The sequence below is a fragment of the Trachinotus anak genome, unplaced genomic scaffold, assembly GCF_046630095.1.
Source record: "Trachinotus anak isolate AG129_WGS33_773 ecotype Australia unplaced genomic scaffold, CSIRO_AGI_Tana_v1 ptg000026l, whole genome shotgun sequence".
Lineage (NCBI taxonomy): Eukaryota > Metazoa > Chordata > Actinopteri > Carangiformes > Carangidae > Trachinotus > Trachinotus anak.
In genome coordinates this window covers 3,051,828-3,068,672 of record NW_027273877.1, presented here as the reverse complement: position 1 = coordinate 3,068,672, position 16,845 = coordinate 3,051,828, and the positions used below count along the sequence as shown (strand labels likewise).

The window sequence follows — 16,845 nt, the reverse complement described above, 5'->3', positions numbered from 1 at the left end:
GGGAAATTCTAAAAGAGAGTGAAAATGTTTAACAATTGTCGCTGCAAAGTTTTAACGTTGATAGCAGAGGAAACATGCAGGAACATGGTGTCTATTCTGCAGTTTACACACACAAGACAGAGCAATCCAGATTAGTGACAACACACACACACACACACACACACACACACACACACACACACACACAGATGTCCTCATGTCCCCTGCACACACCTCTTCTGATGATCAGCAATCAAACTAGTCCACACAAGTTCAGTACAGTATTATGACACACACACACACACACACCCCAACAAACACACACACACACACACACAGTCTGCATTTCCTGCATGAGAGCCTGATCTTTCATGCCGGGGCATTTTGACATAGGCCAGTGTTGCCTAGCAACAAGGTCTCATGCACGATGTGGAGAGTGACTGTCTGCACTGCTAGGATGCTGGTGTGTGTGTGTGTGTGTGTGTGTGTGAGAGAGAGAGAGATAAAGAAAGAAAAAGTAGTAATCATATGTTGGTGTGTAGAGTTGCATCTGCAAACTCTAAATAGCCCATTACATTGTGTGTGTGTGTGTGTGTGTGTGTGTGTGTGTGTGTGTAAGAGTCTGAGCTGTCACACTTTGCAGCTCTGACCTTTGCCTTAAGCCATATCCTAAAAAGAAAGAACATCTGCAGTTTCTTGTTCACACAATCAACTGAGTGATGGAGTGTCCTGACCGACCTCACTGTGAAGTTAGAAGTTAGATGAAAATTATCTCTGGGTCAGTTTGTTCCCGGAGTCATGGAACATTTTCTACTTATTGTCAATTTATGAGTGCCGTGCAAGGTCGCACAGAAGTCAAACTGTTTCTACAGAACACTTTTTTTTTTTTTACAATAAAAAGATCTTCATATCTAAATTCCCAGGACTCTGAAGTGCTGAAATTGACCTTTCATTAATCCCCATTATTTACTGTTGCTACGCCTGTTCAATCCCACACAGCACTTATGTAGTTTACAATGATAATAGTGGCAGATTTAACAGTTAAAATTCTTCCAGACAGTGGAAGATGTGAAAAGTCAATCCTCACAAAAATGTCAAATTTAATATAACCATGTCTGGCTGCTCTGCTGTGCTACACTTGTTTGTAAGATTTCACTGTCAATGTTTTTTTTTTTTTTAATATTAAAGAAGTCACTTAATCAAATGAATCTAAATGTAAACAGATGCTGTGAAAGGCAGGTCACAATCACACACTGAGGCAGCTGTTTCTCCTCTCTGATATCTGGTAAGAGAGCGCAAGGAGAGGATTTGTGCTTTCGGGGGCCTCAGGGGCTGATCTTAACAAGGAAAGAGCAGCTGGATTCTTTGAGCACACACACACACACACACACACGGAGGAATGGACATGGATTTGCACTGGAGGCCTCTGGGGGCCAATATGACGTTGGATGCGAACTAAAATATTTCTAGATCCCCTCTGAGCTTCTGCCGTGGAAAAGCCTGAATTTAGATTTCGACTCCTCTTACAGCCCTGCTGGATCATCTCACTGGCCACACTCATGAAACAGCATGAGCATGGATTTGAATGTGGACATGAGGAAAAAAAAAAAAAAGTAGAAATACACATCATGGATAGAGACAGACGCTCAAACACGCACACAGTGGAGCATGGATCTCTCACTGAGGCCCGAGGGACCGATCTTAGCCTCTTACTGATAAGCCAGAGAGATGGATTTACTGTGGTGGGGAGGGAAGAGAAAGGGCAGCCCTGATGGTCGTTTTCACTAAAAACACACACATACACATACAGATGGGCAAATACACGGTCAGCACAATTGGATCGTTCAAAAAAAAAAAAAAAATCAATACCAGTCTCACTGAAGCAGAGAGAGTCCTGATCTTCCTTCCTTCTCCTTCTCTGCTATTCTACTCTCATGCCACCAACACACACACACACACACACGCACACACACACACACAAACGTGAACATAATTTTTCGTGTCGACACAGAGTCACTGGTGATACTCTAACACACTCCCAAAGAGACACTCCTGTTGGAAAAGGGTCAAGTGCACAAAAAAACAGACACAAACACACGCACGCACACGCTCGTCATCTTAACCCCATTACTTAGTTGCCATGACAACAATCCACACCCCATCTACCAAGATATCCATTCCAGCAGTACACCCAGTAGCACACACACACACACACACACACACATAATGCAGACAGTGTTTCAGCCTGAGGAGGCAGCCAGACAGTGTGAACAAGTTCATCTAGTGTTTGTGTCGGATTACGGGCGACAAAAGAGCAAGACGTCAAGCGTCTGCCGTCGCTCTCTGTTCATCTTTCTTTTCACAATTTTTCCATCCAATCAATATCTATACTTCTCTGTGTCTGGACTTCAGCTGAACAATTTGTTCACAGCTGTTTCACTCAGTCATTTACATCCTGCTCAAACAGTCTGTCCATCACTTATCACCAACATTTAGCCTCCAACCTCTGCTGCATGAGCTTTAAATGAATGCATATCTGAATGTATGTAAGTAAAAACATGTTTGTATATACACACACGTCTGTGTAGATGGCATATCTTATATCATTGTTTTTTTATGCACAAACTAATAATAAAAATGTTCAAGCCCTTTCTCTATAACACTGTTAAACTTTCACATGTTCTCTCATGAGATTGCTCCTGCAGTGTCTGCTCCATATTCATGAAGTGCAGCTCCTATGAACTGTTGGAAGTTTCACTGTCTGTGTTTGAGAAATGTGCACCTGTTGACTAAATCAAATTTATGTTTACATTTGAAAGGCAATGTTTTTGCCTGTGAGGATTAACTGTGCATTTTGACCACAGCGACTAAATTAATGCATTAGTGGATCATTTTAAGATACATGTATTTATTTATTTGGATTCTATATTAAAGGTATAAAAATGCTTATAATCTGAGAAACTCAGTCACTTTTGAGAATCATGAGACAAACTGTAAAACATCAATATATTTATCCTGATTCATATTTAAGGTTCACAGTTTATATTTATTTATGTTTTATGTCACAGCATTGTATATACTGTATATATATGTATTTATTTAATTTTCTGCTTTTATTTTAATCTCTTTCACCAGCTTTGAAAGCAGCAAAAATAAATATATTGTGGATCACAGTCTGTTGCAGGTCAGCTGTTTCATACAAGCCTCAATTTTAGAAACTCAATCAATCTGATCATGGCAGGATTTGCATCAGACTTTAACATTTTGAAGCTGGTATTTCTGATTTATTTACTTCATGGGCACAACCACAGTAACAGTTAACTCTAAGGAAAAGGTTGATAAGGATTAATTATGTCTAATATCATTTATACTGTGTCAAAGTATCAGTTAAATATGATGAAAAATGAACATCTTGTGATATTATGTATTGATTTTTCCCCTCCCTGCTGTCTCTCCAGCCCCCCCCATCTGTTTGTCTGCCTGTCACTCTTTAACACACTCTTTTGAATGAAACACACACACACACACACACACACACTATCACAGACACGCACACACACACACACACACAAAGATGCGGACATACATAGCAGCAGCACAGCATGTCGTATGGTGTGGGCAGCTGACATTTCAGTGCGAGCAATCTGCCAGTCAAAGTTGGATGCACTCACGCAAACGCACACACGAATACACACAATCACACACACTCACATACATGCATGTTGTAAAGAGTGATTTTTTTTTCCTTTAGCCTGGTTTACTCGATCAAGCACACATGTGCGCTGGATTCACATTATATAACACTTCATTCCCTGCTCTGACTTTCTGCTGTTTAGTTACCCATGTGTGCAATGAATCACCAAGCTGCCTCAGTTTAATATAGCCCACACGTGCAACCTGTTATGTAACGATCCCATCATCATGTAATTAATAGCTGTCGCTGTTTCCTGCGTGCACAGAGTGCTTCATTACACTGACAACGGCTCTTAATGTAACACAGAAGTGATGACGGCTGAAACGTCACCTCGCTCACACATATGTAACAAACACACTTAGAATAAAAGACAGCATGTTTAACACAGTACATGTGCAATGGAGGTTTTTTTGTGAAATTTGAATTTGTAAAGCAAGTCTATAATTTTGCAATTTGGATGATGTGTAATTATCATAAACATAATGCATGTATCTTTATGAAGAAAAATTGGCTTATTAATTTTGTATCTTCATTATCTTCAATAGAGGAGAAAACAACATCTGACATTTTTATCTATTTATTATCAAGCAGTGATATTTAGTGTCATTTACTCTTCAGAAGACTGCTAGAAATACATGAATCATATCCTGAAGTGCTTTATTCGTTATATTTATTATTTCTCAAATGTACCTATACAAATGTATAATTGAGCAAAATTAATTTAAATAACCTATAGAGCCAATTATGTTTTGTTGGACATTGGATTTTATGTGTGTTACTTTTCCAAAGCCTAATTCTATGATCCTTTCCTGTTTTTCTTACAAACTGCTGAACCCTCAACCCTTGATTTACACTGCTTTAAAGTCAAGTGGCAGATGTAAAGAGCACATGAATAAGCAGAAACTACAACATAAATGTAATCCCATAGGCTTTATCTTTATTGTAAAACAGGGATTTTGTGCTTGCCATTATTTAATCTGCTTCGTAACATGGGCTTAAGATATTTAATGGAGCTTAGTGAAAGTTCAATCAGGAAAAGCACTTCATTCAGTCTCCCTTATGCCTTCATTCATCACTGCCTCTTTGCTGCTCTTCATTCATCGTTTCAACTCATTTCACCCGATCAAATGAAGCCAAAGCTACTTCACCTCTCACACACACTGAAATACGTAGGAAAACAATGATTACTGCTACTTTTATTTCTACTTAAAGAAACAAGACTGTTCTGTCTCAAAACTACAACTAAACTGCCTCAATTCAGGTCTATGACTTTTTGACATCAACATAAAGATTCTGCTCAATGGAAATAAATCAAAATAAAGCCGACATAAGGCAGAACCATGAGAGCAACGAGCGTAAGATGCAACGCCAACAGCTGTGTTTTTTAGTGTTGCAATGGGATTGAGTTCAAAGGACAAAAAGTTCTCACACATGTAGTTCCGTAAAAATGGCCGTGTGTGTCTCTGCTCCTGACAGTGACAACATTTTGTGTATGCAAATTCTGAAACAGTCAAATTATCGTCAACACATTTCCTAAACAGGATGTTTTTGAAATGCCAGAGAGGAAATTATCGTGTTTTTAACTTTTCTACCAGACTACTGTTGCAAAGTTCCTATTTTTAGATTTAGTGTGTGTGTGTGTGTGTGTGTGTGTGAGACAGGTGCTGAGGTAACCATGGCAATCAGATAGCAGGAGCGGTGAGGGATGTTTTTAGACACACTCTAAGGAGGGAAGAAAATGATCATTTCCTCTCTGTCTGGTGTCCCCTATGTGGCTCTTTGTCCGGTCTCTCTCATGGGAAGTATTGACATGGCACGTGAAACTTTCTTTTCTTCTCCATGCTCTTTTTTTTCTGCTGAATAGGCACTTCCAGTTAGACTGCATCAGTACAACACCTCCTCAGTGTGTGCGTATGTGTGTTCTCCCTAGAGTGTCGCTTAGAGCACATGGCCACAATGTGTGTGTGTGCACCGTCGCCTCAGGGAAGCCAGAATTTCATGCTATCATTATCTTCCCCCATCAGGGCTGCAAGTTCCTGAGAAGTGGGCCAACTTCATCTTTGATGAAACAGCGGGGAGTGAAGTGGAGGAAACAAAGTCAACGTAAACACAAAGTTTGAAATCAGAAAATGTGTGAGATCATGTATGAAAACGGTCCTCCTGTATAATGAGATTCCGCAAATTACAACGCCGTCATTCATAATGTTCAGCTGCAGCTGTGTCATCCACTTCAATGTTCTACTCTGTCAAAATCTTTGAGCTTCCTTTCCTCAAGACATGTTTTAACCAAAATATCCCAGCCAAATGTTTGCAGTGTTGAACTGAACGGTTCGGAAATCAGCTGGTTTATTGTCCACTTTGCTGTTCCATCCACTGACTCAATTCCTTCCACTTGTGGTAAATTTTAAATAGGCTGTCTTCCTGACTCTGCACATATACCCACAGGATTTTTATTAGGTTCATTATGGCTAAAACTCCAGTCTCAGATCTGGATCACCACCAGCACCTCATCACTTGTTCATTGGCTCTGTGTCTATTTGTCCACTGAATTTCATAAGAAAGGTTTTCATGGGTTGAGAATACAGCAGCTCACGTAGTCCTGCATGTCAGTACATCTGGTTTTAACACATCTCCACAACTTAAACTGAAACTCTTTGTTTGCTTTTGCTTATGTGCATTTTGTGAGCAGAGTTTGAAGTAGTAGCCATGAGAACTACATCTTATTATTGACCTCAGCTTGAATACAACTACAGTATAAACAGGAACCCAGCTGGAGGTCATTCATTATTCAAGGTATTTGTCATAACAAAACAATCTGGTATTGATATTGATGTGCAATGTGTAAATCTTATCAATAATTTAAATTTTAATTAGGCCAAAGCCACAAACAATAAAGCACCAAAGATCATGCCTGACAGCTTCAGTAAAGGTTGTGACTGTCAGTAAGAGGAACTGATAAATAATGCAGCAGTGCTGATGAGTGCAAGAAGGGTCGGCCATTTGGCATCCAAGTTAAATCTAATGAGAGGTAAGATTGTGTTGGTTTTGTTGGACATCCCTTCTGTCCCTTCTGACTCTCTATTATCAGTAACTTTGTGTTTCAGCCAAACACACACTGCAGTGTGTCTGTTGACATATTTATCTGGACTATGTAGCATTTTTAAAGCTTCGTTTTCAAGGGAGATACCTCTGACGTGCAGAGGATGGAGGCCAAACACACACACACACACACACACCCACACACACACACACCCACACACACACACACACACACACACACACACACACACACACACACACACATTATTCGGCCTCTCTTTCACACACTCACTCTTTAAATAACCTGCCACTAATTAGAGACAACAGTTAATTAAGGCTAACTAATGGCATGGGCTTCACAATGAGCAGCTGTGTGTGAGCGTGTGTGTTTGTGAGCACTTGATTGACATGTTGTTGGGGAACAGTTGAGCACATGCTGCCCAGAGGCAAACACATATACAAGTGTCCTTTCCAACACATCTTATTTATACACATATTGTGCATTTAAAACTTGTTTTGAAATCTACTAAAACTTGGGTTTGGCCTCCTTCTCAAAGAAAAATGTGCAACAAAGTGAGAACAGACGCAGAAACGCCAGAGAGGAAGTCTGAGCGTGAAAGAGTCAGAGGAGAGAGATCAGCTCAAGTGAAGGGTCAGCGTGCACGGCAGATGGTTGCCAGCAGCGACACAGTGATGTGACGGCATCTACCGCTCTCCTCACATCTGTCATAACATCCATCTGAATGTGTGTGTGATCGTATGTAATTTACATCTACATCTGCCGCTAAAGCCCTTTATACATTACGTGACTCTGCTTAAGTGCAAAAGACGGTGTGCTGTAAACCGCTCTCAGGGTCAGGCTGCTTGCCTGCTGCATTCAGGGCAGCTGACTTCCACTAACATTATTCACAGAACTGGCATATAATGTCAAGAAATGTTCATTGTGTACCGGAACTATTCATATCCAAGAGAAATGTAATGGAAAGATTAAGACATCACATTATATTGTGTAACTACATTTTGAACGAGTTGGAAGCAGGATGTATAGATTAGGAGTTTGGTTTCGTATTCAATCAAATTTAGATTAGTGATGTAATCAATGCACATACAGGCTAAACAAAGTGAATACTTAATAAATGTATGGTAATCATTAAGTCCATTAAGTCCACAACACACAAGATGAGACAACAAACAAAACTCCAGGATATACTGCACACTTGAAAACTGATCCACACAGAGGCGACATAGTGCTCCTCTGCCCTCTATCAGCTGAGTGTGTTTTTTCACATCCTTTTTTCCCACCTTGCTCCACATCTGCTTCTGATCATGAAAAGTAACGCAACATTTATCCAATGCAACATCTGTCTCTCATTATTAAAACAGATACAATATGGGGCTGACTTAAAGGCCAAATCCAGGATCGGAATGGAGCAGAACACAAAATGCAGGTCTGAGTTTACACACAATACAAACATGAACTATTGAGAGCTTCACGGTGAACGCTGGTATGGGTCTGAGATCTTAACCCCACTGCTGTGATCTCAGTCATCAGGAGCAACTTTTGATTAAATGTGAACAAGAGAATAAATCTGTAATTGAAATAAAATAAAAGTTTGAGACCAGAATATAAGAAGCGCTGGCTGGTGAGACTGTCTTGTAATCTGAGGGTCACATGTTTGATCCCCATGACAGTTATACGTCCTGTCAAAACATCCAAGAACCGGTTGCCCTGGGTAAAGGATAATTCTGCCCTTATTCTATATATAACTGTGAAGTAATATCCTAAAGCTGGGCACTGTAGCTTTTAGCAAATGATTTTTAAACAGTAGTACAGTGTATTTGTTGGGGACTATTTTCAGCTGCGGATTAACACAAATGTTGCATACTAGTGAGAATTTACAGCAGCAGCAGCAGCACAGTGTATTTCATTGACTCAAAACAAAGAAGAAACATCTCACCCAGTGCAACTATATGGCTCATGGAGGATATCTTTAAAGGAATCACTGGGTATAAAGGCTTATTAGCTTTCTTGCAGAGAGTTAGATGAGAGGACTGATACCAGGCCATGGACCCCTGTCTCCAAAGCTGGAAAATGTCGGCCAGCCAAACAAGGACACTACATGTCCCATGAATCATTTCAAAAAAGCTGCTTTAAAGTTCACAATAACTAAATCTGGAACAAATGTTGAATCGGAGTTAAAATTATTCTCAGGAGAAAAAAAATCTAACAATAAAATAAAATAAAAACAACCAGTGATTGAATACATGTACTCCTCTATCACACACATACACACAGATGTTGTTTATATTAAAAAAAAAAGGCCTCCTCCTGTCTTTCCCAGAATCCCTTGTTGTTGCTCCCAGCATGCTTGCAGGTTTGCAGGGAGAAGGGGGAGGAGCTAAAATGTCAGAGGTCACCTGACAAAAATGTTTGATCTTTCTTTTTCCTCTCTGCAAGTCTCTCTTTCTCTTTCTCAGTATACATCCACTCTTTCAGCGCAGCGATCAAATTTAAGATGGAGGGATGGGGCTCTGCCCTCGAGGGTGTACGTGTGCTTTGACACGTTTCTTCTAGTCTCTGGGGTCGAACACATTTCATCCTGGGACCAAAATGCTTCAACAGATTTCCAATAAAATGGCCAGACTTTCTCTCTTAGATTACAATGACAAATACTATTTAAGATTTCACTTCTACAATGAGACTTATTATACTTTTTCTGACCAGGTCATCTGCAGTTTAGATCTGTTAGACATTTATAATTATCTAAATCTGGATGCAGTAGCTTAAAATGTTTTCAATATGAAAACTTGTAGATAATGCACAAATATGATGCTTTATTTATATGTGAGGAAAATTCTCCTGCCCTCCTCCTCCTTCTCCTCAGAGAGTTCAGAGGTCAGAGTCATGTGGTTTGAAGAGTAAATCTTGTTGATGTATTTTTTTATTCTCAGTTTACCATGAATTAATGATTTTATTTACCATGTCTAATGGTTTATTATCGTAAAATAAGAAAAAGAAAAATATATCTCTAGCTCCATCTACTGGACAATATTATGCAAGACACCTATACACCTGCACTGGATATCTGGGTGTGCTGAGTGACTGTTATAAATCCAGCGCTGTGCTCTGTCAGCACTGAACTACATTTTGAGGAATGGATTCTCAATCGTGTTGTAGAAGTAAAAGACTCAACAATCATATCTAATTTTTCTCTGAACATTCAGTATGAGAGCTGTGCCCCTCCCTCACAACTACATGTAAATGATAGACTAGGCAGAGGTGAGTTGTGGATCTCTTTCCAGCAGTTGCTTGCCTACAGCTGCCAGTTTCCACTCGGTGGCATGTAGGTGGACCCACAGAGGAATGTGAATTTTCAAAAACTTGATCTCAATCCAGCTTGTTTGAAAAACACAGCCTTAACCTGAGAGATACGCCTTAGCTGCCTGCTTACAGTAAACCACTCTGAGTCAGTCAGCAAAACACCTGGACGCCTTTCAAGCTACATAAGGTACATTTACCTCGGCCTCACATTCACAAGCATGTGAAAAATCTCAAAGCCATGAGTCAGGGATGTTTTTCTATCCTTTTATGATGACCTTTCCAATTCACTTAACCTACAAAGCAATGTGGTTTGGTCAAGAGAGGTGAAGAGAGCTTGATCAAACACAAAAAGCTCTCCATGATTTGAAACTAGGTTGACTGACATGCAATTAAGAAGCCTATGGTCTCTGTCAATCCTCTTCAGCTTTTGATATTGAAACCCAATCTCAGGACAAAGAGCAGCACTGATTCCTGGTGCAGTCATCGTACCTAACAGCTGCAGGGATGACTGCATGGATGAGAATGTCAGAGGTACCAGCAGCCTTAAATGGAGCCTCTACTGTGGTGTGAGTCCTCCAAATGACTCTGTTATGCATTCAGCAAATTGTTTACAGACACATCCTTGTTAGCAAACATCATTTGTTTCTTTTAACTCTAGAATTACTCCAACGCTCATTTCTACTCATTATACTTCTGCTATAAGGAAGTTTTAGAGTTTATCTATGTTTTAGATGGAATGCCAAGTGCGTTAAGGCAGTAACCGTCACAAAAGGGTCGAAGCTATGTGACCTGCACTGAAGGTCAAATATCTGTGACGACAGTTTGCAGTGTGTGTCAGTGGCTTTGGCTGTCCGAAACACTCCACTTCAAGAGATAGCTTAGAGAGCTATTGTCTGAGAATGCAGGCAACAAGAGTCAACACCGGATTCAAATCTGTAATATGTGCGAGGGAATTGTTAAAAGCGTAAAGCAAAAATTTGGGTATGTGTCCGAATCTTTACAATATATCACAAAGGGAGCAGGTCTAAGGTCAATATTTGAAAAATTTCAGATACAACTCATCTGTGCACAAAGCACACAAGAATTGGACACTATATTTAAAACATATATGATAAAAAATCTGAATAGTCATTAACTGTCTGATTTTGATGAATCTTGGATTGATGATCCACAGACTAACATAGTTTAATTAGTATTTTAGTATTTTCATCCATTCATGGTCATTCAGTTTACACCTGTAAAGTATTACCATGCTTTTCCTCTGACCTTTAATTGCTGATAAGACACTAAAACTGTTTCCTAGGACCCTGAGAGTGAGGATATCACTTGCCAGATCACAATGGTTTTGAGTGCTTCCAACACTTGAGCAATCTTTTCTTTATCAGTGTTCCATACATCACTGAGAGGAGTCTCAGCTTAGACTGAGACTGACACCATCGCTATACCAGTGTATGGCAATACACAACTATTGTGCACAGCAAAATGCACTTTCCCCAAGTTATTTTTTAATTTATGAAGACAGTCAAACCATCGAGGGAATTTCAGCATCCAAAGGTCCAGTTTAGTATTTGCATTGAAGATCTTACCTTAGCATTCCAAGTGTAACTTTCAAATAATGATAATATCGAGTAAACTGGTTTGAAAAGTTAAGCATAGGCTCATTAGTTTGAAATTTTTCTAAGCAAACCAGAGAAAATAGATCTTTCTTTGCATGTCAGTATTCAAAATCTGATAATTTGATTCATTGTTCTCAAGTCCTGAGGTCAGGGATCTATAGAAAGTGATCCCTTAGAGGATAAAGTATAATAAATGAAATGAAAATCCAATACTGTACAAACTGCACAGGTAATGGATAAACACTATGAGCATTTAGATATAAATTTGAACATTCAATTTTATATTCTTAAACGTAATTTGATTGGGGGCTAAAATAACTGTTTTCTCAGTATATTTGTGATGCAGTTTTACAGTTACATTTTGTAACTACTTTTTTCTGTTTATTCTTCAGACCACTGCTCCATATGAATTATTTTCTAATACTGATGTGACACTAATTTGACCCCATTTAAGAACCAGCATGACTCATGACTCAAGGAGCTCCAGCAGGTGGGGTGTCCTTTCTCTTGGGCGGTTTAACTCAGGATATCTATTGAGCTGTGTGATCCATAGCAGGCCTCTGCCTCCCCTCTATCTTTAGCGAGCCACGGTCTGTGAATGGAGAGCCTAACTTTATCTGGCCCACTGTCATCGAAGCTGCTGGTATTTTTAGGTGGTGGCTTGCAGTGGCAGCAGCTGTGAAAGCATTTAATGTTGCCTGCCCCCCCATTCCAACTCCCCTTCTCTCTCTCTCACTCTCTCGCTGTTGGACAATGACAGTATCAGAGCTGACGCATTAAGGCAAGCACTTGACTGAAAGACCGTGGTCATTTTCCTCTCTGCCACTGGCAACCAAACACCAAACTGCCAAACATTACCAGGACATCATACCTGTGACTATGGACCACCAATTGTGAATGGAAGACCTACTTTAACTTGCTTTGACTCTCAGTGACCAGGTGTCAATTGTGAGCCAGAATCAACAAACTGAACCAGAGAGACAAGGAACAAGAGCTTAAACGTCTCACAGAGCTGCACAGCTGTTCTACAGAGCAACAGAACGAAAATCAGCCATTTCTAAGAGTCAAAGAATAATTTAAGGAAGGGCCAAAGGTCATATGTTTTCAGTAAACATCACAACGGTGACAGAATGCTTTAAGGAGAGCAACTCATAGGAGCGGTAAGTTGATCCTTTAACAGTTTTTTAATGGATTCAGTTTTCTGGTAAATTTTACATGCTGCGCTTTGCTCTTTTCCTGGTTACTTGAATTGCTTCTCTCGACACTGCTTCTCGTGAGTAGAGTAAGTAGAATAATTTATATCCATGTGCCTACAAAATGCTCAAAGAGAAGCTGAGCCTGTTTCATGTATTTACTGATCAGACGACTTCTACGAATGCTACACAAACAGCTATTTTCCTGGCTAGACATGAGCACGTGACTACACTATATAGGCGGTGCTGCTTAGAGGATGTGCATCAGATGCGAGAGCACGATGTGTCATACAGCAGAGACAGTTGCAATTCTTAATGCCAAATGAAAGATGGTGACAACATGAGGGAAGCAAATGGGCACGAGAGGCACTAACATTTTCCACTGGCTGCTCCATGATCAAACCAGAAGCTGTTATAATGCAAAAAGTCTCTCACAAGAAAGAGGACTTTAGCTCCAGATATCAAATGGCTTGGGTTGTTGCTAAACCTTAAAGATGTGGACAATAAGACATCAGTTCAACAATCCAGAAACAAAGAAATGACTCCATCAGGGAGGATACGGCTGAGACACAAACTCTATACATGCATGGCTTTATGGGTCGGTTTCGTCTTAGTTTGTGACTGCAGGTGTGTCACTGCACAGTTTGTGTGCTATGTGACACATGGTCTCCTGTGTCTTTTTTTGGACAGACTACTTTATAAATACACTCTTCAATGAGTTACAGCACCAGCTGTAAGAGAACCCAGAGTGGTTTACATTTGCTCAAAACCATATTCACTGAATCACTAAACATGTGATAAACACTTTACTACACATGTTTACCTCAGTTCAGCTCTGCTAACTACACTGAGTACTTTGAAAAGCTGGAACATTTCATTACAGCCTTGTATCTAAATCATCAAAGTCAAATTCCTTATGATAAAATGGTAATTTTAAGGCACATTCCAGATATTTCTTTAAAAATATCTCACATTTGATATGCAATCATCTGGTCTGGATCAGCTGTAAACAGAAATATACAGAAGACAATGTCTCAGCAGTCAAAGCGAAAACACGAAAACAATCAAATGTAAAGATTTTTGCTTGACTGTCTTTCTATTGAATTGATTGCTTTCTGAAACATACATGTTCTTTGTCTCACAGCTCCTTCACCATAGATAAGAGGATCATTTCCAGGCAATCCACAACAAAAGAAATTTCTTTACAAAACCCAGAGAGAAGGTGACACTGTCATGGATATTTTCGGAGGTGCTCCTCGTGTTTTGGGCTACCCACGCCCTGTAGTGGCACAGTGCGGCACAGACGCCACACTGAGCTGCCAAATTGGTGGGGACCCTCGTCCTGATGTGATCTGGGAGCGTAAAAATGTCCAGATCTTGTCTGAGGGACGCTACCAGCTCTCAGAGGAGGGAAAAGCTTACCTGCTCACCATTACCGGAGTGACCCAAGAGGATGCTGGCCAGTACATATGCAAGGCTAGAAATAGCATAGGTGAAACATATGCAGCAGCTTCCCTCAAAGTGGAAGGAGAGACCCAACCACAGGAAGGGGTGCAAAGGCAATTAGCAGTCAATGGTATGAAACAACCAATGACAGACAATGGAGAACTTGAAGGACACCTGAATGGATACTGCAAAGTGCAAAATGGTGAATACAGGAAAGAAAATGGAGCAGAGATCAATGGAGAACACAAATCAAACAACAAGTTTAGCGGAAAAAGAGAAGAAGTTGATTTAACATCTGATGATAAACCACGATTCCTCATCAAGCCCCTCTCTCTGCGTGTGGACAGGGGAGAAGATGCCGCCTTCTCCTGCAAGATCTGGGGCACTCCTCTGCCAGAGGTGACGTGGGAGAAAGACGGGAAGAAGCTGAATGACATCTTTGAAAGTTCACACTTCAGCGTGAGCATTCAAGATGGTGGCTGGTTCCAACTCAAGATCTACAGGACGCGCATGCCAGACAAAGGTGTCTACACCTGTAAAGCCATCAACTGCCACGGTGAGACCCTGGCTGGCGCTGTCCTCCTTGTTGAGCCTGTACCAGAGCGAGAGGAGAGTAAAATGTCCTCAAGCGGTCACACTAACAGCCAGTGGTCACCAAGGCACAGAGGAGGACGACTCAGTTTATCAAGGGTCACAGAGGAGCCACCTGTCAACGCTTCTACAGTCAAGAAGTTCGCAGTGGCAGAGGGGAAACACGCCAAGTTCCGCTGCCTCGTGACAGGGAAGCCAAAGCCTGAGATCATCTGGAAGAAAAACGGGGTTCCCCTTGATCCCGGGAGACGTCATCTGATATTTGAGGACAGAGAGGGTTACTACACGCTAAAGGTTCTGTACTGCAAAGAGCAGGACACAGGGCTGTACATTTGTACAGCATCAAACGCTCTTGGAAACACCCTCAGTGCCGTTCACCTGTCTGTCAAAGGTAAGAGATACTTCCCTAGTTTGCAAACAATCTGCTTTTACTGCAGTTCAAACTGGCAAAACACACAGCTAAATGGCATATATCACTGTTCAAAATGCCAACAATACAAAATTATTATGTATGTATGTATCTGCTGAAGAGAATCATCTAAAATAAAAAGTCAAAAGCAAGAGTGGCAAGAGCAAAGATCACAAAACAATTCATGAGATTGTGCACCGGTTTTGCTCGTCACTGGAAGTGAACATCTTAAAGAAACAACTAATGGTCCAAATGAATGGGTCATTGTGTCTCTGAAGCATATCTCCTTCCACACAGATAAAACATTAGGTCATTAGCTCCACTTGTCGAGGCTAACTGCTTTCTGTGCATTGCTGAAATGTATGCCATTACCTCTTTAAGTAGCTAATTATTTTGTCCAAATCCCTTCATAATGGGAAGATAATTCCCAGGGTCACATAACTTTTCATAAGCATTGTCCTGTACTGTGCCAGCTGCCTCTATCATAATTGTCAGCTTAATCTTGAGGTCAACATATCAGTCCTTAATATTCAGATAATATGGAGTGGCATTACAGCAGCTGAACATTGCTTAACAAGTATTCGTGGCCTGGGAAATTCAAGGGAACTGAATGATTTCAAAACTTCCCTCACAAGTAATAATTTCAGGTTTGGGTGTTGAAGTAAGGTGGACATCTTGTTGTGTAGTGAGAGTTTTGTAGTACTACCTGTACAGCCTCAGGTGATTAACTTGTATCGATTTGCCATTGTAAGCCAGTCTTAACATACCACAAAGGATAAAATTAATTTAACCAACTCAGCACACTTTTTTGTTACTAATCCAATAAATGTGCATATGTCACATGGATTTAATATTTATCATATATTTGAACTATTGTCAATTTAAGCCATAACTGAATGTTGTAGTTATACTCTTATTGTATTATTACTGTTTGTGTTTTAATCTACCCAGTAAACTGTAGTTTTTGTCAACTTAACAGTGCACTAAATACCTGTTTCCCTTGTTCTTCAGGCCCAGCTGTGCGGTTCAAGCATCCATTAAAAGATTTGGAAGTGAGGGAGAGGGATGTTGCTGTGCTGGAGTGTGAGGTGCCTGATGAGTCGCTCCCAGCCGCCTGGTACCTGGAGGACCAGAGGCTGATGCCCAGCAGTAAATACGGGATGGAGCAGAAAGGAACCAAACGCAGACTCACTATCCATGATGTCGGGACAGATGATGATGGAGTGTATCTCTGTGAGATGCCTGATGGAGCAAAGAGCATTGCGGAGCTATCAGTTAAAGGTGTGATATACTGAATGCAGAAATACAGTATTTAGTACAAAGTAACATATCACGTGTAACTAGACAGGGTAACACATTATATGTTTGGTATTTACACCTCTGTTCTGCAATATATATTCTTCTTCTGTGTATTGATTTTGGCAGAAACTGAACTGAATTTGAACTAGAATGAAAACACTTTATCATAGATTGGAAACAAGCAAGTACTCCATCCAGAGAGAACTGGAAACTGGCTATAGCAGCTTTTAAGTTACTCAAAAATTATTTATCATCAT

The 16,845-nt window shown here is 40.4% G+C and overlaps 1 protein-coding gene across 1 annotated transcript in view; it reads right to left on the bottom strand.

Moving 5' to 3' along the window:
- The window catches only part of LOC139609758 (sodium/potassium-transporting ATPase subunit alpha-1), a 47,378-nt gene that overhangs the window by 29,862 nt on the left and 671 nt on the right, over positions 1-16,845 (bottom strand). Inside the window, exon 3 of the mRNA XM_071464716.1 lies at positions 16,281-16,531. Coding sequence (XP_071320817.1) covers positions 16,281-16,531 — 251 coding nt within the window. The remainder of the gene's footprint in view (positions 1-16,280; positions 16,532-16,845) is intronic.